Source organism: Rhinolophus hipposideros (genome assembly GCF_964194185.1).
Source record: "Rhinolophus hipposideros genome assembly, chromosome: 21".
NCBI classification, from domain to species: Eukaryota; Metazoa; Chordata; class Mammalia; order Chiroptera; family Rhinolophidae; genus Rhinolophus; species Rhinolophus hipposideros.
The window spans coordinates 41,172,798-41,193,734 of NC_138067.1; the positions used below are offsets into that span (position 1 = coordinate 41,172,798).

The 20,937-nt window shown below is 59.0% G+C and overlaps 1 protein-coding gene across 8 annotated transcripts; it reads right to left on the reverse strand.

The window, feature by feature from the left end:
- Nucleotides 1-125: 125 nt before the first annotated feature.
- LOC308489350 (trafficking protein particle complex subunit 6A) lies at nucleotides 126-20,896 on the reverse strand. Of its 8 annotated transcripts, XM_081030310.1 has the most exons (11): nucleotides 20,777-20,885; nucleotides 14,195-14,262; nucleotides 13,923-14,040; nucleotides 13,253-13,336; nucleotides 12,971-13,092; nucleotides 12,208-12,245; nucleotides 11,397-11,454; nucleotides 8,761-8,876; nucleotides 7,572-8,012; nucleotides 5,339-5,470; nucleotides 126-3,685 (listed from the first exon to the last, which is right to left on the reverse strand). In XM_081030310.1, the coding sequence occupies exons 8-11, from the start codon at nucleotides 8,858-8,860 to the stop codon at nucleotides 1,824-1,826; spliced, it is 2,535 nt and encodes an 844-aa protein (XP_080886436.1). In that variant the 5' UTR covers nucleotides 8,861-8,876; nucleotides 11,397-11,454; nucleotides 12,208-12,245; nucleotides 12,971-13,092; nucleotides 13,253-13,336; nucleotides 13,923-14,040; nucleotides 14,195-14,262; nucleotides 20,777-20,885; the 3' UTR covers nucleotides 126-1,823. The 8 variants fall into 8 exon arrangements, with proteins under 8 accessions (XP_080886436.1, XP_080886439.1, XP_080886440.1 ...); XM_081030313.1 differs by lacking the exon at nucleotides 7,572-8,012 and having other exon boundaries at nucleotides 12,971-13,064; XM_081030314.1 differs by lacking the exon at nucleotides 7,572-8,012.
- Between the last annotated feature and the right edge of the window lie 41 nt (nucleotides 20,897-20,937).

A 20,937-nucleotide genomic window follows, 5' to 3' on the forward strand; every position in this document is an offset into this window, starting at 1 on the left:
GCAGGAAAGGGACACACATCACTTCCATTCCCTTTTTGTTGGTGAGAACTTGCCCCATGGCCTCACCTGAGTGTAAGTTCCAGCAAAAGCTCCACATTATAGAGGGGACGGAGAATCCTCGTGGACAGTGAGCCATCTTGGCTACAGCCAGCCCTTGTGACATGTTTTGGTTTATTTTTCAGTTTCCTAAAACTAGCCTTGTAGGCACACGATCAAAGGTCAGTGGGCAACAGTGTGACGACTCAGCGCCACGTAATAGGACTGCAGCCTTTTCCTGGGGCCGAGAGTCCTCAGCACCCCCAGCCTCCAGCCAAGTCCACGGCGTGGTCCCGCCTCCTGCAGCCCTCGGTGCCAACCTGCTTTCCACCCAGACTCCAGCTTGGAGTGAGGGGTTTGGTCTTTCCGTCCTAAGAAACAAGCCTAAGTCATATTGGCTTAAGGGAGGCAAAATGGAAGGGCCATGTAGTGGCTCAAATAGCATGTCTACCAAGACACTGATGTAACTGTCACTAGGACTGGTGTCTAAGGGGACTTCATTCTTGGGTACACTCCCCTGCTGTTGAAAACCTCCCTGCAGGCCCAGGTTTTCCCACCAGTTTAGCCGTGGCAGGATTGAAAATCAGCGCCTCAGCCCTGACAGCTCCTATAAAAGTCACAGGCTAGCTCTGCCCTACGTCTCCTCTGACACAATCATTGACCTGAGGAGCTGTGCCAGCACGAAGCTAAGGAACAAGGTCAGTCCTCCCACAGAGTGGGGGCCTTTGAAGAGCTCTAGGCTCCCTCTGCGACTGTCCCCTCAGCCCTCAGGACCCTGGCTCAGAAGTCATGCCCTTGACCTCTGGTCACACAGGGTGTGTTAAGTGTTGGCCCTCCCTTCCCCCCTGGACTGTGCCAGGCACACCACAGGCCTGAGCGTGTGGCTATTTGACAGGAATGGGAAGCTGCCCTGAGGAGTGACACTCCATCCGAGATCTCTGTCCCACTGGTGGGAGCAGAAGTTAGTGCTGCAGTTCAGCCCTAGGCTAATCCTCATCTCAGTTTAAACCTGGCACCGACTGGCCTACACGTGCCTCAGCTCTGTGCTTCAACTTCCCTGTCCTCGTCAAGGGGCCCTTGGACTGTTACTTGTTCAGGGAGGCAGTGCTGCCCACCCAGCTGGCTGAGGTGCCAGCAAGGCCTAATTAGCCCATTATGCTGGGGGTGGAGCCATCCGGAGAGGGGAGCAGCCCGCTGAAGTCACCCTGGACACCGCTGTTGAAAATGCCAGCTCCTGCCCTGCCCACAGAGGAGCAGGCCAGGGTGTGGGGACAAGGACCTGGCTCCCCCGAGGCCTGGGCGTCCTCCATGCCTGAGTCAACGCAGCACATCCGTCCTCCATCTCCCTGCCTGGGCCTCACCCGCCACCCCCACACCCCTCCTTCCCTAGGGACGCCAGCCAGGAGGCTGCCAGCTGACGCCTCTGCCTACCTGGGGAGGAAGTGGGCTTGGCAGGACAGGGCAGGCCTGGTCCCCAGTCCTTGCTACGTGAGCTAGGGAGACCAGGGCCTGAAGACTAATCAAGGGCTTTCATACCTTCATTTATTGGCAGTTGAACCCTGAGTTCCTCAGTGGTGCTTTGGCGCCAGCTTTCAGACATTGGCACTATTGTCAGCTGTTGCCAACAGTTCTCTCTGGCTCACAGGTTCAACTGGGGAATGTAGCCACCACAGGCCTCATTCCCAACACTGGACGCTGGGCCCAGTTGGGCCCCCTACATGTGTCCTCATTTGGGCAGAGGAGCTGTTACCCCCTGTTGTCCCCAGAGTTTTCCATTCAAGGCCCCCTTAAGTTGAATTCTGCAGAGCGCTCAAACCAAGGGTATCCGCTTGTCCACGAGTCAAATCCCACGGGTGGCGGGCTACGCTGGCCTGCGCAGGGTTGTGTCCTGCGGGGTGGCCTGACCGGGCTGCCCCCGGAGCATGGTTGGCTCCATTGGCTGCACTGGTCACCTGAAGGCTGTGGTTGGCTCTGCTGGCAGCGCGAGGGGCATTTCCTGCCGGGGACTTGGGCGGGCTGGGCGGCTTGAGAGAGCTGACCGCCCGGATGAGGCCCATGCGGCGGCGGATGGAGTGGTCCAGGTTGATGGTGCAGCGCAGCAGGCTCTGAGCCTCGGCCACGGTGAAGGGGAAGTCGGCACCCAGGAAGCGCTCGAAGAGCTCAGGGTCGCCGTCCAGGTCGAATACATTCTGCAGAGCCTTCGTCATGGTGTGCAGCTCGCTGCTGTTGTCGCAGAACACGTCCCAGAGGCGCTCGCGGGCCTCGTGCGCGCCCCCGGACTGCTGCCGGTCCTCCAGGCACTGCAGCACCCAGCTGAGGCGGCAGGGCCACTGGTTGGCGAGCACGACCCAGGCCACGGCCTGGCGCGGCGTGGGGCCTCCGAAGTCCCGCCGCTGCTGCTGCAGCAGGCGCACGGTGATGGGCACGGTGTTGACGATGCGCCGCATGGACACCACGTTGTCCGGCACGTACTCGTAGAGGCAGTCGCGCTCGTTGTGCAGGCAGAAGAGCGCCTCCTGGATGCGGCGCGCCGCCTCGGCGTCGATGCGGCTCTGCGTGCGCTCGGCCCCCGCCTGCATCTCCACCGCCAGGAGCTGCGCGCCCTCGTCGCCAGCCGGGCGCGACGGCTGCAGCTGGCGCGTCATCTCGCGGTAGAGCAAGTCGTCGCGGCTCTGCACGGCGTCGTGCAGGAACTGTAGCTTGGTGCGGCGGCCCATGATGGGCACGGAGAAGGGCAGCGTGACGGTGCGGTTGAGGAAGAGGTAGCCATTGTCGGCCGTGCCCTTCATAGAGCTGGCACTCTCCAGGCACGCGGCCAGGATGCTGGGGTCCACCACCAGGATGAAGATGAAAGGCGCGTGGCTGTCGGACAGCAGCGTGTTGATGGCGTTGAGCACGCCCACCACGCGCTCCGGGTAGCACGTGTCCAGCCCGGTGACCTCCAGCACGATGCGCAGCCGGCACCGCTGGTAGATCTCCAGGAAGCACAGGAAGTCGGTGAGCAGCTCCACCTCCTTCTTCACCTCGCACATGAAACCCAGCTGGCTGCCGAACTTCTCATGCGACACCAGCCGTTCGATCTTCTTGCGCTGGCTCACAAACAGGTGCTTGCCCACCGAGTACACGGCCATGAGCAGCCCCGAGCCGGACAGCGTCGTGGCTGCCCCGCCGAACAGCCGCATCAGGCTGCTGCTGGTGCCGCTGTGGCTCGGCGCGTGGGTGCTCAGTGACAGGTAGAGCAGGGCCACGCCGAGGCCCAGCGCCACCACCAGCACCACCAGCGCCAGGCACACGCGGCACCGGCAGTGCCACTCGCGCTGGCGGAAGGCCTTTGTCGTGGCTGGCTTGTTGCCCAGCACCGAGTACAGGCTGAAGGGCAGCGCGCCGTAGTGGTGGCGGATGCCCTCACACAGTGTGGTCACCAGGCCGGCCCACAGCTTGTCGGCGCCCGCATACTGCCAGGCGCTGAAGCGGATGAAGAGGAACTTCACGTTCTTGCGCCGCAGGTGCACCTCCGTGATGACCGGCTGCAGGAACACCAGGTACCACAGCAACTGCGGGAAGCCCCAGCCACGCACCGACCGAGGCCGCCACTGCACGTGCTGCAGCAGCTCGGCCTCGCGCTGCGTCGCCTCCTGCTCCATCAGTTCTGCGGGCGCGGAGAACGACGGGGTCAGCGTGAGCGGCTGGGTCGTCGGGGCGGGGCTTGGGGCCGGGGGCGGAGCTCGGGCCTGGGCGGGGCTCGTGTGGAGGCGGGGCTCCGACAGGGGCCTGGATATAAGAACCAGGGCACCGCAGAAACAGCTGGGACAGGTGCTGAAGGTGCAAAAGGTGCAGGAGGAGAGGCTTGGAGCCGGGCTTGGACCGGAAAAAAGTCTGAAGGCAAGGCCGAGGGTCGCGGTATAAGTAGAGCCCCCAGAGGAGAAAGGATAGGAAGGGGCAGGGTGTCCAACCCAGGGGTGTCCAAACTTTTTTCAATGTTTTTCACCAAGGGTCATATGCGGTAAAATACACAAACAGCCAGGCCACTCACTCACTCACTCGAGGTGAAGTACGTATTGCCTCACCTGGTTTATTTAAGTAAACTAAATATATTATTGGAATTTGCTGAGGGCCAATTAACAATGGATTGCGAGCTGCAGTTGGTCCCGCAGTTTGGACACCCCTGCTCTAAGGAATGAAATGGATGCGAGGTTTTGAGGAAGAGAATGTTGGGTAGCGAGGGTACAGCCTTGGTCTGATTTTCCTGGCTTACTGCTGCTCCTCCTACAGCTTTCAGCTCAGCTGTCTCCTCCAGGAAGCCCTCTCTGATCCCCAGGCTGGATTAGGCACCCCCTGGCTTCCCTGTTGCAGTCGTCTCACCCACTTTGAGTCGTCATTGATTGGGGACAGGTGTGTCTCCCTTTCTGGACTGAGCCCTTGAAGGGCAGGGCCCTGGTTGTCTTGGTCACTGCATGTCTGCTGGGCACCAAAGAGGTGCTGGGGGGATGTCTGAAGGCTGGATCATGAGAGGCTGGGGCAAGATATGTCTGCCATAAGGTTAGTGAACAAATGAGTGGGAATATGTCAGTCACCTAGCACAGAGTAAGTGCCTCAGATGCCACTTCCTTTTTCCTTATCTTTTCTCCTTCCCGGACTCTTGTGTGTTGCTCTGTGACAAAACAGGGAAGGACTTTGGGCTTGTTTAGTAGGTGCTCACTGGGGCTGGGCACACGGAAGTGAGTCATCGCCTCCAGCCCCTCTGGCCACAATTGGGGCTGGGGTCCGAGCTCTATTGGTTTGCACCAGATCCAGCCTGCTGCACATCCTGGCCACATTTCAGCTCATGTCTTTAGTTAAACACCTACCTATTATGGCTCTTGTGGGCGCCAGGCCTGAGCTAGGGCTGAGGAGAAGAGATGGGTCTGGGGAACATAGAGGCCAGTAGAGACTTGGCAGGAGCCTGCAGCTTCAGTGAGGAACCTGGGCTTTCCCCCTAGGTTGCTGGGAAGCCATAGAAGGCTTTTGAGCTGGGGAACTACAGAGTTTGATCTTAGACATCTTATTTTAGAAAGATTCCTTGAAGTAGATTTGGCAGGGGAAGGGGGCGAGACTGGAGGCCAGGAGGCCAGAGAGGAAACTGGAGCGGGAATCCCAGGACAGAAGCTGTGGACGTGGGTGGGATCTGGTGAAAGCTGAGTTAATGGGCATCTATCTGCATTGGGGAAAGCTGGGCGAGTGGATCTTGGGGAAGTCTGGGGCTGGGCAGGAACCAGACGCTCTGTTTCTTGTACCCCCACCCCCAATACACACAGATCCTCACCAGTGATCTTGTCCAGCATCATATGGAGGCGGCAGCCAAAGGGGGCATAGAAACCCACGGTCACAGGGACGGGCACATGGCAAAGGGTCTTGGCCAGGCAGCTGCAGTAGACATCATCCTCTGTCAGGATATCTGGGGGCCAGGGTTGGAGAAGGGGTAGAGGTGGGGAAACTGAGTCAATGAGGCTGGCCAGGCACCACCCTCCTCCCATCTGCCCTCCAAAGTGCCTGCCTCAGCCCCTCCCTGCACAGCCATCCTCCCCAAGGTGACTCAGGTCAAACGTCGGATGGATAGGGGTTTCTGTGGCAGTCCCCTTCTCCTGCGCAAAATGTGCCCTTCTGGGCCCCCCAGAAGCTGACCCCAGACACCAGGCAAAGGCTGGGAGCCTAGACTACCCCCATCCCCAGCCAAGAGGCCTGTGGAATTTGACTGCACTGGCCCTGGGTCACCAGGCCATGGTTCCCCTGGGAAAAATCTTCAGACTCCAGATCCTAGGACACTTCAGATGAGTGTCAGCTCTGCTAGCCTGGCTCCAGCGTGAAGAGGCCCAGTGAGCACAGGCTCCTCTGTTTCCTGTCCACCCTTGACCTCTCTTCCTCTCCATGACCCCATGACCACAGTCACGAAATCCTGCCCTGAGCCCAGGCAGACCCGTCTTCCGGTCCTGGCCCCGCCACCTTTCTCTGCATGACCCTGGCAGGCTCAATCCCCTATGAATGGGGTGGCACAGATGCTGGGGGCATGGATGGGTGCCAAAAGGTCTGGCTGGGGACAGGAACGGCTGCTCAGGGCACAGATTCCGGTTCAAATCCTGGTACCAGGCACAAGCACCGTGGGGTCCTCTCTGCAGGGGATGTCCTGCCTCCTGGGGCCCCCACTGTCTTGGACCTAGAGTTGGGATACCAGAAAGGTGGGGGCACTGGGCCAGCCTCACAGTGCACGGTGGGGATAGCACACCCCCTTTCCGAGGGGCTGTGGGCTGTAGGAACCGTCGCTCACTGAGGGCCAGCTGGGCCTGGAGGCATAGCTGGGAGGCCAGGAGAGCCGGGGACAAGGTCAGCCGAGCGGCGGTGGCCAGTGTGGGTCTGCTTCCACTCTGCCTGATGGGGAGGTGACCTCACCTGGTTGAGCCTCTCCTTGACTGTGTGTGAAATGGACATCGTGGACCAGCGGCTCCAGTGACAATCCTGGGCCTGACCTGAAGCCCCAGTCCCTGCTCAGCTGTTTCCAGCCAGACTTGGAAACGACCCACGAGTCTCTACCTCCGCAGTCGGGCCAGCAGCACCTCTGGCCTGACTCCTGCGTCCACCCCCACCTCCCACAGTCCACTCTGTCAGAGCCTGAGGCAGCTGCCGTCCCTCTGCCCGCTCTGGCTCCTTCTGTCCTCTCCCCCTCACTCCCTGCACTCCAGCCACACTGACCTCCTTACTGTCTCTTGAACGGGCCACCTCCGAGTCTGCATTTGCTGATCCTGCTACCACTTGAGAGAACGGCCCTGTCGTTGCTCAAACGTTGCCTCAATGAGGCCTCGGCTGATGCTATTTAGTTTGCAAACCCTGATGCTCCCTATCTCCTCTGCTGTATTTCCCCCCGAGTGGTGCTCACGGGGTGATGCACTTTTAAACATTCATATTTCTCGCTTCCTGTACCCGCCACCCCCCACCGCCTATAGAACGTGAGCCCTGGGAGGGCAGCTGTCTGTCTGCCCTGCTCCTTTTGCCCCTCCACCCCCCACCCAACAGAGCCTGGCATCCACAACAGGCGTTTAATATCTAGTCACAGAAAGAATGGGTGGATCCCTCCCATCATTGCATTGCTCTCTCCATCACCCGGGCTACTCCCTACCTCTTGCTGCAGCTGCTCACTTGACCGTCTCCCACACACCAGAGCTGGCCAGCAAGCTGGTGCTCATCACCCCTGCCCCATGTCCCCCATGGCCTGCTGGGCCAGGGGACAGAGCGCTACTGAGACAGAAAGCCAAGTAAGGGTGTCAGCATAGGGAGAGAGCTGGAGCCCAGGCCCCTGGCTAGTCCATAATGGAGGCACTATGGACAGGCTGGGTCTGGAAGCCTTGGATCCCAACAGACGAAGCAGAAGTGGCTGCCCCGAGGCCCAGGGTCAGGGACGAGCGCCTTCCCAGACAGGGACCAGAGCAAGGGATGAGGGCAGGCCCCAGGCCCGGGTGGGAAGCGTGGCAGCAGAGACAGAACCCCCAGGAGGGCTGGGTGAGCACCGGAGCTGTAGGAGGTGAAGGGGCCGCAGGCGGCTGGGACAGGCAGGGCCCGGGCGTCAGCGGGCCTGCTGGGCTCCAGGAGGGTGCCGGCTGTGGAGAGCGGCGCTGGGCCGCTGCTGGCCATGGCAGGTGCCGTGGTGGGTGCCAGGGGTGGCTGGGGGGCGCTGGCCGGTCTCATGGGGGCAGTGGTGTTTGTAGGTGGCCCCTTCTGGCCACTGGGAACAGGACAGAGTCGCTGACGCAGGGGGTTAGGAGGTGGGGGCCAGGGCTGCCGCTGCCGCTGCTGCTGCTGCAAGGCAGGGGGCCTAGGGCCCCAGCAACAGCCCCTGACACCCTCCCGGTAGCTGTGGTAGGCCAGCTGCCACCGCCCGTGGGGTGGTGGCTGACAGGGCCCATGGGCTTGAAAGGCTGCTGGGTCATGGCACCACTCGTGACAGCATCCTGGAAGGAAGGAAGTAGGAGGTGACTGGGCCTGGGTCCTGCACCCCTGGGGGCACTGGCAGGAACCTGGTTGGGTCTTCAGATAGAGGCTGGGGCTGATCCTCGGCTGAGGCCCAGAAGTCAGAGACAAAGCGAGGAGGGCTCTGTGCCCCACCATGGGTCAGGGGAAAAGAGCTGTAGGGCTTTACTGGGTAAGGGGCTGGAGAGGGGACTGGGGGTCCCCCTGTGGGGGTGACAGAGGAATCCATGGGGAGCTGGCCTGGTTAGTCCAGAGGCAGCTAGAATGATGGGATAGGGCAGGGACTGGAAAGATGGGGGCATCTGGGCTCCGGCCAGGCTAGTGGGAAGGGGGCTGCCCTGGAAGCTGCAGGTCACCCCAGAGAGCTGTACCTGCCTCATTCATACATGCTCACTTGGGGGTTTCACTTTTCTATCCCTCCTCCCACCACACTGCTCCCCAGAGGTTGGGAGGTAGCCCCCACGGCCTGGAGATTTTGGGAGGTAGACTTCTTCGCATACTAGGGGAAGGGCAGGTGAGGTGGGCCCTCCCTGCTGACATGCCCAGCCTAGGCTCCCACCTTTGGGCCTCCCTGGGCCCGTTGTCCCCCCTGGGGCTGTATGCCGAAGCCTCTGTGGGGAGTGCTGGTGGCTTCTGTCCTGGGTCTGAGGTTCTGCACCCCCATCCAGTCAGCAGTCCCCCACTACAGCCCTTTCTCCTTGCTAGGACTCCCCCAGACTGAACGCCTACCTTTTTGGTGCCCCAATTCAGGGTCCAAGAAGTAGTTCTCAGTGAGGGTTCGGGGAGGCAGGGTGCCCTTGGCGAAGTGGACAGTATAGTGCTGGTGCATGGCGGCTGGGGGCCTCCTTGGGAAGGGAGATGGTGGTCTCAGTGCCCAAGCCTCTGCGGCACCAGCAGCAAGAGCCCACCGCAGGGACAGCCCCGTGACCTGGCACAGGTGAGAGACCCCATCTCCGATGTTGGGGTCGAGTCACCCAGGTAGGGTGGAGGTACTCTTCCGAGTAAAAGTGAGAGATCAGTATTGAGTGACAGGTGGCCAGATTCGGGAGAATGGAGAGCGGGGGTGGGGGCTGGGGGGTGCGGTAATTTGGGGTGGGTGAGATTCCCAAAGGTTGGGTGATTGGCTGTTTGGGAGCTGCTTGGAATTTCTAAGAGGCCAGGACGTGGGTGGTGAGCAGATGTGGGCTGGGGAAGCGTGGGAGCCGGTGGGTGACTGAGTGAAATTCAGGAGAAACTAGGCATGGGGGCTGTGTGCTGCGGGCGGTGGGAGCTGGTGCCATTTGAAGGATGTGCACCTGGTGCGCTGAGCGCTGGGGGGCAAGGAGCACCAAACAACTGAATCCCGGGGCTGGGGGGAGGGAAATCTGGGGGTGCAAGTGAAAGCAGGGTGCTCCGATTTGGGGAGAGGCTCAGCACACTCAGGGTAGACGGGGTACCCTGGGTGTAAAATGTGAAGCACCGAAAGCAGAAGCGAGGGAAGGATGCTGTTTGGGGGGTAGGACAGGTGAAGCCAAGGGCAGAAAACATTAAGGTGGTGAGAGTTGGGCCTCAGTGAAGGTTGGGGGCCCCTGCCTGCCATCCCCCCCGCCTGGGGTCCTCCATACCTGATGGTGGCCTCGCGGCCCCAGCTCCCTGCCCCGCCGGGCTGCTGTGCCAGCCCCACCACCAGCAGCACAGGCTCAACTGGTGAGGCCCGGAGCTGAGAGGCCAGCTGCCCAACCGGTTTGCCTGCCCAGTCCCCGCCCCTGCCCCCGTCACACCAGCCCTGTGCTGGTGCTCTCTGCTCTGGGGGATCCCTTACCTTAGGGACCGTGCAGGAGCGCAGTACACAAGGTAAGGGATGGAGATGGCTGGCCACAGTGCTGCCTGGTTGGGACCTGCCAGAGGGTCTACGGGGGCCAGCCCCTGGGCACTTCTGTGGGTGGGAGGGAACCTGGGGCAGTGATTGCGTCCAGGCCAAGAGAAGACGCAATGCTGGTTCAGATGCCAGCTTTGGGGCCTTTGTGACCTTGAACAAGTGACTTCACCTCTCTGAGCCTCGGCTTCCTCATTGCTGAGTGGGCCAGTGTTGGTGCCTACCTCTCGTGGTTGTCAGGAGCCCGCTGAGCAGAGCTTGGTACATACTAGTGATGACAGCAGCTAACATTTGCCAGGGACTGAATGACCCATTTAGCAGGCAGCTCTGAATATTTCAAATATAACAACATGCTATGTATTGATGTGAGGGCTTATCAGGGGCTCCACATGGAGCACACGCTTTCCACACAGTAACCCCACTCTTCCTCACCACACCCTGGTGGGGTACCTGTGCTGCCCACTTCAAAGGAAACTGGGGACACAGGCCCACAATGGTGAAGTTCCTTGCTGGGTCATGGAGACAAGGTGGGACCTTGAAAGGAGGCAGTGGTCTGTGCTCTGGCTCTACCTCCTGCCTGCTGGGAGGTGGGGGGCTCCTTGCAGACAAGAGGTGACGGCAGGGCTGGGGCTGAGCAAGGGGGGCCCGATACCATGGGGGCCCTGCCCTCCAGGGGCCCTAGGCTGCCAGAGAGACAGGTCATCTCACAGGGACAGTGCCCAGGACAAGGGGTTCAGGACAGAGGAAACTCACATGCCCTGCAGGACAGCCATCTAGGGGGTCTGCCTGGTGACCAAATATTGTCTCTGCCTGAGCTGGTCTGTCTCTCCTCCCCCCGGCCTTCCAGATGTTTCTTCGGGGAGGGCTTCCTCCCTGTTCTCCACCAATTTGGGACTGTCATGACGCTACCCCCCCCCCCCCCAGCCCTGAGGGAGGCAGGGCTGGTATGTCTGAATAGGGGTGTCTGCGGGGAAGAGAGTGGGGCCTCCAGGATGGGCCCTGGAGCCTCCTGAGGGTAGGGCTGGGCCCATTCCCCCACCCCCACCCCCACCCTCACCCCCACACCCAGGGTTTAGCTGAGTAACTGCAATTCACTTGGCCAGCATCTGCCTGGCTCTGTGCTGGGCAGGGTCAGATCCGGGGAGGGACCCAGAGGTGAACAAGTAAACAGCTTGGGTGGGCTGAAGCCATGGAAGGGACCACCAGGGAGGCCGAGTGACTGCACCAAGAGATTGGGTGGTTACTGGACACCCAAGAGGGAGCAGGAGTTTTGGGGTGGCTGGGGCAGGGCAGCCCCGGCCAGGAATGGCATGTTCAAAAGGTACGGAAGCAGCCCAGGGAATTTGGCCCTGGGTGTGTGGGCAGGGGAGGGCAGGCCAAGGCAGGGCCCAGGCTCTACAAAGGCAGAGGAGCCCCTGCTCTCGGGGTGTTTTAAGCAAGGAGACCCTTCCTTGTCCCATTTGGGTCTCACCCCAGCCTCGGTTGGCAGCTCTGAGGCAGAGGTACTTACCCACATCAGGCAGTAGGTGGCAGAGCCCGGGCAGTCCAGGTGTGTGATGCCACAGGTGCTATGAATGTAAGCAGGGAGAGGTGGGGGCCCACTGTCCTGGTGTGACTCCCATGGGCGAGGCATGTGAAGTGTGTATGCCAGAGTGTGGGGGAGTCGGTGGGGGAATGAGGGTGTCTGGCCCACTTCCATCCATCCTGTCTTGGCCATCTACCCTGCCTGCACTTCGGGCACCTGGCCTTGCCCCCCAGGGAGAGGTCCCACCGGATGGAGGGCAGCCCCAGACTTGATGCTGGTGGGGTAGCCAGGCCAGGGCATTTGTGCAGGGAGGCGCCACGCTCCACAGCTCAGGACTGAGGGTGGTGGGGGTCCAGAAGGGGGCAAATGAGGCCTAAGGGGCCACACAGGGTGTTCTGTCCCCCCCCACCACACACCCTGCAACACAGACGCCCCCTGCCCCTTCACCCCCAGCACTCAAGACAGTGACCTCTACCTTCCACTTTGAACCTGGCTCCACACAGAACCTTTATTGAGCATCTGCCAGCAGTTTGTGACGTGTCCCATGGTGGCTGGGACCACCCCACCCTCAGGACTCCCCCACCCCATGACACCCATTTGTTGAGCACTGTGATGCCTTGAAGCAGCCTGACCCCTTGCCTCGCTCATCACCCCCGGAGCCTGGGATCCCCAGCACCAGCCCACGGGCCACCCCCAAAGGCAGCGCCCTGGGGTCCCTGGGCCAAGGCGGCTGAGGCTCAGCTGGGGCTGGGGCCACGGGCTCCTTAGGATCTCTGGATCACCACCTGGAACTTACCTGGAAGAGAAGGGCTGGCTTTAGCTGGAGGCTGGGATCTGAGAAGAGGCAGAAAGCACCCAACAGCTCAGGCCCTGCGCCAGCAGCCTGGGCGGCCTCACTGGTCCAAACGGGTGTGCTCCCGCCCACTGGCCTGCATCCCAGGGCTGTGTGGCCAGGGGCACGAAGATCAAGCATGGAGGTTTCCGGGGAGAGGCCCACATGCACGGGCCTCTATGGCATGTATTGCTCAGGTCCTAACTACTTGGGCCCCCGGGCCTCCCATGGGTGGGCCTGGCAGCCCAGAAGAGGGAAAAACTGGAGGCAATGAGAATGGAGGGTTAGCTGCAGGCTGTCCCCAGGTAGGAATGGGCTTCAGCCCATTCTGTCTGAGGGAGGGCACTGGGGGTCAGAACACCCCCTCATTCAGGCTGCAAGTTATATGGGGTCTGGCTGCCTTTGGAGCCCCCATTTGGATGACTTCTATTATGTCCACCTGGGTTCCTGTTCTAGGAAGCCTGTCGCGACCACACCAGGTCACTGAGGATTCTCCGTGGGCTGGCACACACTGGGGAAGCAGGCTGGGGGACCTCAGGGGCCGGGGCATGGATGCGCCACACCTACTGTGGGGTCTGGCACATACCTTAAGTTCTCAGGGTCTCAAATTCCCCACCTATAAAATGGGGCTCAGTGGCGCAGCCCTCAGGAAAAGGGAAAGGGGAGCTCTAGAGCCCCCAGCACACTCAGGAATGGCAGGAGTCCCCCCCCCAAAAAAAAAACTCACAGGTTGGCAGGGCTGCCACAGAGGCGGTGACCAGGCTCTTGATGCCCAGGGTGCTGAGGGCGCCACGTAGGAGGCCGCAGGTGAAGGCCAGGAACTGGGGATGGGGGTGGGGGTACAGGTCACTATGGGAAAAGGAGAGACCAACATCCAGGACCGGAACAGGGCCGCACTGGGCTTTGGACTTGTCGGGTCAACCCCTTTGCCTGGGATGAGGCTTACATTGGGGTAGGAGCTGGGTAAGTAGGGGAAGTGAAATGTGGGTATCTCTCAGCACCCCCATACCTTGGGTGCTTCCTCCAGATACTGCAGGCCCGAGGACATCCGGATGAGGAGGGGGAAGCTATTGTCCTGTAAGACGTAGGTCCCCTAGGGACAGAGGGAGGCTGTAGGGGCTGGCGCAGCGCCTGCGCATGTGTAGCGGGTGGAGGGAAGCGAGGACGTCCAAGACACTTCTCTCCAAAACACTGTGCTCATGGCCCCAGACTTCAGAGCTGCAGAAGGGCCCGCGGGCTTCCAGGACCTGGTGTCACCCAAGGGGTGCCAGTCCTACCCCTCCGGCTGCATGGCTTCCCGGGGAAAAGGAAGGTTCCCCGCTTTCCCAGGTTGTGGTGAGAAGCTGCAGACCTGGCCTGAGAAGTGGCAGCGGGGCCGGGCACAGTGTAGACACCTAATGGGAACTCCGACGTGGCTGAGACAGGCAGTGTCACGCTGAGGCAAGAGGCTGCCAGCCATTAGGCCTGTCTGCTCTGGGGCCCATCCTGGGAGGCTCGTGGAAACTCTGGAAACAGCCTCAATCTCCCACTGCAGCTGCCTCGATGTTCCTGCCTCCCCAGTGGCCAGGCCCCATGGCTGGGTGGCTACCGCCTCCCTCGGTGGGGGATCCCCTCCCAGAGCTTGCAGACTTCACCTCTGCCTGCAGCTAGGAAGCCAGGTGCTGGGTGCGGGCACACACCTGATGATTGGTGCGGAGGCTGTCCATCTGCTTTTGAAACACGGCCACCCACAGGTCTTTGCACAGGAATTTGAGGACATCTAGCTCCTCTCTGAAGGCCAGCGTCTCCCTGGGTAGCCTGGGAGGCAGCGGCAGACACTTGGGCCAGGCCAGGGTCAGGGAGCCCAGGGTGGGAAGGATGAAGGAAGCCAGGCTGGGTTCTTCACCAAGTAATGCACCCTCCCATCTGGGGCCAGCCGGGGGGGTGGGGGGCAGGAGGGGCCGGAGCTCACCTCTCGCCCATGGCCTGGCCCACGCGGAAGCCCATGCCCTCCAGGACCGACAAGCTCATCTTCTGTCCCTAAAAGGCCAGGGAAGAGAGGCTCAGGGGCCCTTGGCCATCTCCAACCGGGAGCTCCCGGGTGGAGCAGCTCCAAGGGGACTAGCCATCCCTCTAGTTCAGCACTGCTGGGCCAGGGCAGACTCCAGCCTGTGGAGTGGGGCTGGCCTTGCCCCTCTGCCCCGTGGCCCCTCCACTCCGTCACCCACCTCCGCAGACCCCATCAGCCCTCAGATCCAGCTCCCCCTTGCTCCAGGAAATATGGGGGTATTTCCCCCACTGAGCCTCACCCCTGCTCATTGTAAGCGCTTTCAGGGTACAGCCTTACAACTCCCTAGGAGATAGATAGCACTCTGATCACCCTGAAAGCTCAAGGTGACTCGTCCAAGGGCTCATGCGGCAGCAAGGCATGGACCCAGCGCCGTCAGCTGGGGGCTGTAAAAGTCAACTCCGATCATTATACCTTAAATATCAATCAGCTGGGAACCCTGGGAAGGACACACAGGGGCTCTAGAGGGAGAAGTTCCCTTGGGTGCTCAGGGAAGGAAGTGGCAGCCAAGAGGCATTCTGGAGGGCAGGTCAGGGCTCCACGGTGGGAGGGGGGCAGCATGACTAGAGGAACGCAGACTTGTAATTTTCCTTTGAGTGACCTGGAGAGAGCTGAGGGAGGGAGGCCCAGGCTGGGGCATCAGAAATACCAGGTGGGCCTGTGATGTGAGGCACCAAGCTTAGAGATAGTGTGGCAGAGCCGAGGTGGGAGAGCAGAGAACCCTGGGAGGGAGGCAGCTGGCTCTCCTGGCTGGCTCCTCTCAGGAGGCCAGTCCCCAGGCCTGAGCCCCTCCAACCTTCCCCCACCTCCTCTCCGGCCACCGGGTTCGTTTGGAAATGACGTCTCCCCAGGCTCAGGCCATCACAGAGGAAAGGCTCAGGCTTCAGGCCTTTCGACTCACTGTTCCCTCTGCCCGACTCCTACAAGCCTTCCTTACCCCCCTCCCAGGGTAGGTGTGCAATGCAGGACCTGCCCACTCTGTGTTGTCACTGAGTGGGGACACAGGCCTTTGAGTCTGGGAGGTGCTCAAGCAACAGACGCTGAAGAGCGATTTCTTTACAATCATGAGGACTCCAGAGGGAGAAAAGCATGCCCTCAGCTAGGCTGGGGAGCGCTCCTCTGAGGAAGCTGAGTCTGAAGGAAGAGGTAAGCAGGGGATGGAGTGGGTGGGAAGGCCCCCCAGGCCCAGGCCACAGCCTGAGAGGCAGCAGAGTCCTCAGTTAGGCTGCGGAGCTCTGCCGGGGGTGGGGGGGGAAGGTTTCCACAACTTGAAGTTTCCCTTCAGCGAGCTTCAGACTGCCTGGGTTTGAATCCTGGCGCCGCCACTTACTGGATGGGTGACTGCGGACAAGCCACCTCACTGGGGCCGATGGCAGTCCCTACCTCACAGTGGTGTGACAGCTCAATCAACAGGGGCCAAAGTGTCTGCTGAAAAGACTGGGTGTGGTGTGATCTGGGGAATAATGAGAAAAGGGAGGGAAAAAGAGGAAGTAGGAAGGGAAGGGCCAAGGAAGGATGAGCAGATGACAGGGGAAGAGAGGGTGGAGGAGGGAGAGAAGCCGGTTCACCTGCCTCTGTCACAGCCCGTCTCAGGGACTCTGCAAAAGCTCTTCTGAGATTAGGGGTTTATCACTATTCCCAGGGAAGGCAGGGCAGACTCTCCCATTCATCGGAATCTTCTGGAGCCTGCCCGGAGCCAGTGCTGAGTCTACACAACAGCCCCCTGAGAGGAAATGGGATAATTAGGAACAGAGGGGAACCCTTCGAGGAGGCTTATCAGTGTCGGCACCAATGGAGCCCCCACACAGTGCGGGCACTCGGAGGAAAGGACAACCAGACAAAGGGAAGTTCTTGGAAATGAGAAAGATCGTAGCCAAAATAAACATCTGTTAAATGGGAGCTGAAAAATAGACAAATGCGTAAGGTAGATAAAGCTTCCCAGATTGTCCAGAAAAAATCCTGAGGTAGAAAAAAAATGAGAGAAAAGTGGTAAGACATGTGGAAGAGATTCAGAAAGTCTAATATTCCTCTGAGTGCCAAAGAGCCGTGTGGACCAATGCCGGAGAAGAAATAATCAAAGAGATAATAAGACAAAACTGTGCTGAGCTGAAGTTAAGAGTCGAGTGTTGACAATGAGAAGGGCCGCAGAGCTCTGAGCAGGACAAATGGAAGACAGAGACCAAAGGCCCTCTCTGGCCCCATGTTGAGCACTTGAAAAGGAGCCCGGCCAGGAGAACATTTGAGACGGAAGAAGGCAGGAGTCGAGTGGCAGCTATGTGCCTGGCTGCTTCCTCTCTTCACCAGCCTGCCCAGGGTTATTTGTGAGGTTCAGTCCTCACCTGTGGGAGCCACTCTGAGCAGACCCAGGCAGGGGACTAGGGAGCGAGCAACCCTGGTTCCTGCCATAAGAAAAGCACAGGGGGCGGGAAATGAGTTCTCAGTGCCCTCAAGGTCACCGGCCCCAGAAGATCCAAAATCAGTATGAGGAGTGAGGAGGGGTGAGGGGGAAACGCCAGCACAACTCCCACCCTGTTGCCCTGGGCTGTCCTCTCTGGTCTCGTCGTATCCCCTCTGCTCCCAGTGGTCTCCCAGTCCTCCCTCCTCCACCCCTAAGTTTGGCCCGCCCAGGCCACTGGTCCGGGCTCCTGCAGCAGCAGCCCTTCCCACCCGGGCTCCATCCAGCCTCATTCATGTGGCCGGAGATCTTTCTAAAAAGTCAGTCTGAGTCCGGCACACACTGGAAGTCATTTAGGGCTCCTGTGCCCTCAGGACGCAGTCCCAGTTCCCCTGTGGGCCCAGAGACCCACAGCTGGCTCCCCATCTCATATGTGCTGGCCCCCTCCAGGGCTCTGCCAGGAACGGGGAACTGGTTGGTTTCCCAGGTTCTGGCCAGGACCTGATAGCTGTTACAGTGATACCTCGGTTTTTGAACATAATTCGTTCTGGAAGACCGTTCGAGTTCTGAAATGTTCGAAAACCGAGGCATGGTTTCCCCATAAAGTAATGCAAAATGGATTAATCCATTCCAGACCTTAAAAATCAACCCCTAAACCTGCAAATTTAGCATGAATTTTACTCTCTAATGATACCATAGATCCATAAAATTTACGATGTTCATAAACCGAAATGTTCGTCAACAGAGATGTCGAAAACCGAGGTACCACTGTACATGCAGCCCAGGCCCTCCTGAGAGAAGGGCCCGGCATGGGCACTCACTGGGCCTTCGTGGATGGAGTTCTGGCCAGCAGTGCTGTTCCTGGGCCACCTGCCAGCGCTCACAGTAGTGGACGACAGCTCATTATCTACGTACACAGGAATTCACTCCGTGGCCCACAGCTCCCCTTTTCTTCAAAGCTACTGAGGTGGAGAAACCACAGCCTCCTCCTCCCTGAGTTTTTCCTGCTTGGAGAACAAAGCCCCTTTGACCTCCTGGCTCCTGTGGCCTGTCTTCCACTCTATCTGTAACCAATCAGAAGAATCCATTCAACAGCCACAAATAACCAGGCCGGATGTGGAGATCACAGAAGCTCCAAAGAACGACTGGTTCCTGGGTGCGGTGCTGTGGGGACAGAGGAAAACGAGCCACCGTCCCTGTCCTCAAGGAGCTCTGCAGCGGGTGAAGAGGCCGACCTGATGCCGACAAGGTTTGGAGCTCGATGCCTGAGCCCTGAGTTTGCCTCTGATCATGGCTGTGGGGCCTCGGGAAAGGCCCTCCCTCTCCAGCACCTCAGTCCTTCCTCTGTAAAATGGGACACCACCTACCCAGAGGACTGTTCTGAGGACTCAATGCGATAAAATATTGTGCTGGGGACACCGTAAGTACCCAAGAAACAGGAGTCCTGCATTTGGTTCAGACAGGACACTTGTTGGACCACAGATAAGGAACAGAGAGAGGAGCAGCCAGGAGCAAAAGAGCATTGTGGGAAAACAGAGCAGTTTCCCATGACATGTCCCTGAAAAATGGGCTCCCAGGTTGAAGGAATGTGGGGACACTGCCAGAATTCTCACCCCTGGCTGCGCCTGGAACCACCCAGAAGTTTTTCAAGGCCTGCCGCCCAGGTCACATCCCAGCCCTGCTCTGTGGCAATCTCTGGTGTGGAACCTGAGCACTGGAATTCCAGGGGCAGCTGGGTCGAGGGCCACTGGCACTTGTGTGCTCTGCAAGTCCTGTGCTGAGCAAACCTGAGGAACCCAGTGTTCCCCAAACTCGCTTGACCACAGAAACCCATTAAAATCCTCCAGGAGCATGTCAGGGAAATGTAGGCCAGGGTTTATAACACAGGCTTTGGAAGTGGGAGGCATAGTTGCATACCTGACTCTGCCACTTGAGAGCGAGCACTCCATCCATCAAAGCCTCTGTTTCTTTATCTACAAAGGGGAGCACCATGCCTACCTTTGGGCATTGTTAGGAGGATCACAGGAAATCAGGAGAGTTAAGCCCATGGGAAACACACGCGGTAGGTGCTATTATCAGTCACTACTAAGTGAGTCCCAGTCCCACCCCACCCTCCATAGCACAGGGGCTGCACCTACTACTTCAACAAATCCATGCTGAGGACGTACTATGTGCAAAGGACCTACTGTTCGGTGATCAACACAGACCTCGTCCCAGCCCACACAGCGCAGTCTGGTGGAGATGGATGTGATTCAAAGGACCATACACGTACATAATTCAGATATATGTACTTACTGAGTGTGATGAGGGCTACCAAGGAAAAACCAGGACGGAGGCTGCGAGAAGGTAACTTCTACTGGCAGTCAGATCCCCGACTTCCGGGGACTCATGGAAGGCTTCCCTGAAGGGGTATTTGAGCTAAGATTGGAAGGATGAGTAAGTGTGAATGCAGTGAAGATGTGACAGGTGAAATGAGCTGGGAGATGAGGGAGGAGGCTGGTGCAGAGGGGGCAGGGGAAGGGACAAATGGGAAACACTGAGACAGCAGAATGGGCAGGGCTGGTTGAGGGCTGGAGGTGACGGAAAAGGCAGATGACAGGGACTACTGAATTTCCAGCATGAAAGCTAGGATGGATGGGCTGCTGAGACATTGCAACCTTGTTGAATGAATGAACTCGGAAGAAACCACGTTGAGATCATAACACACCACACCCTCATTAGGGCTCCTAAATTGGGAAGAAAACCTAAGCCAATAAAAATGTTTTGTATATAGCTGATGATGATCACGGTAAAACTAACAATGAGAAAAGTGACCACAGCCCCCATTTATTAAGCATCTATTCTCTCCTTAACCCTTTCTTCTTTGTAACAGAAGAGCTCCCATGTTTTGAGGGCTGATTATGTGCTAGACCTTGCACTAAGAAGTCTGAGCTCATTTATTCTTCATAAGGACTAACTTCCAAAATGCTAAGCATGCTCCTACCTCAGAGCTTTGCACCTGTTGTTCCCTTTTCCTGGAATGCTCTTCCCTCAACTTATCCCTGGGGCTTGCTTCCTCCTTTCTCTTCCTCAGAAATACTCTCCTCCACCATCCATCACTTGATCCCTCTTCTTTCCAACTTTACTGAAGTTTTTTTTTACAGAACTTTTCACTAGCTGGTGTCAATGTTTATTGTTTGACACTCTTACTGAAATGTAAGCTTCTTGAGGACAGGGAAACAGTGCCTGGAATATAACAGGTGCTCAATAAGTTTGTTGAATGAATAAATGTCCCACTTGGAGATTTAGGTGCTGTTATGATGCCCTTTCCCCCTCCCTTTCTTCCACCTCCCCACCCCACTCTGGTTCAAGCGTTTGTTGCTCAGTCTAGTGTAGGACACAGCTCCCTGGCCCACGCTGGTGTTATGAGCCTTGCGCTCCCCCTTGGCTGAGGCAGTTGGTCACCAGTCGTGGGTCCGCTGCTCTTGCCAGCTGCCGCCTGCTCACAATGGCTGCTGGCCACCGGTTGCTCATGGCAGCAGCACAGGTAGCCCAGGGCAGCTCAGCCAACCACCAGCTGCTCCCAGCAGCCCAGCTCCAAGGAGAGCTGTTGTTCACAATCTTAGCTGTAGAGGGCGCAGCTCACTGGCCCATGTGGGAATCAAACCAGCGACCTCCGCATCAGGAGCACAGCACACCAACTACCTGAGCACCCGCCTGCCCATGATGCCCATTTTATAAAGGAGGAAACTGAGGCACAATGCGATGAGTCAATGTCTCTAATACCTAGTGAGTGGCGCAGGAGTCCTCAGTACACATCCAATAATGGTAATTATTGTAATTACTACCCACTCATTCTGTGCCAGGCTTTGAGCTAAGAGTTTTACCCCGAACTGTCTCAATCCTAGAAATAACACGCGAGACCGAACCGGCTGGGACCCCTTTTCTGCAGAGGAGGAAGCCAGCGCCCCAGATCGCCCTGCGAGATAAGGCCGGGCCGTGGTTCGTTCCGCGCCCACCGCGCTCCTCGGGGCCTCGATCCCGCCTTCCCGCCTCGGCCCGCGCCTCCACACCCCACCCCCCGCCCCACCACTCCCGGGCCCGGCGCTCACCCCGGGGCCGGGGTCGGGGTCGGGGTCTTGCGCCCACAGCTCCGCCACCATCTCCGTGTGCAGAAACTCGAACAGGACCGCGTCCGCCATGCACCGGCCTCGCGTGCCCAACTACCGCCCAGCGCTTCGTGCTCTCATTGGCCCAGCTGAACTAGCCCCGC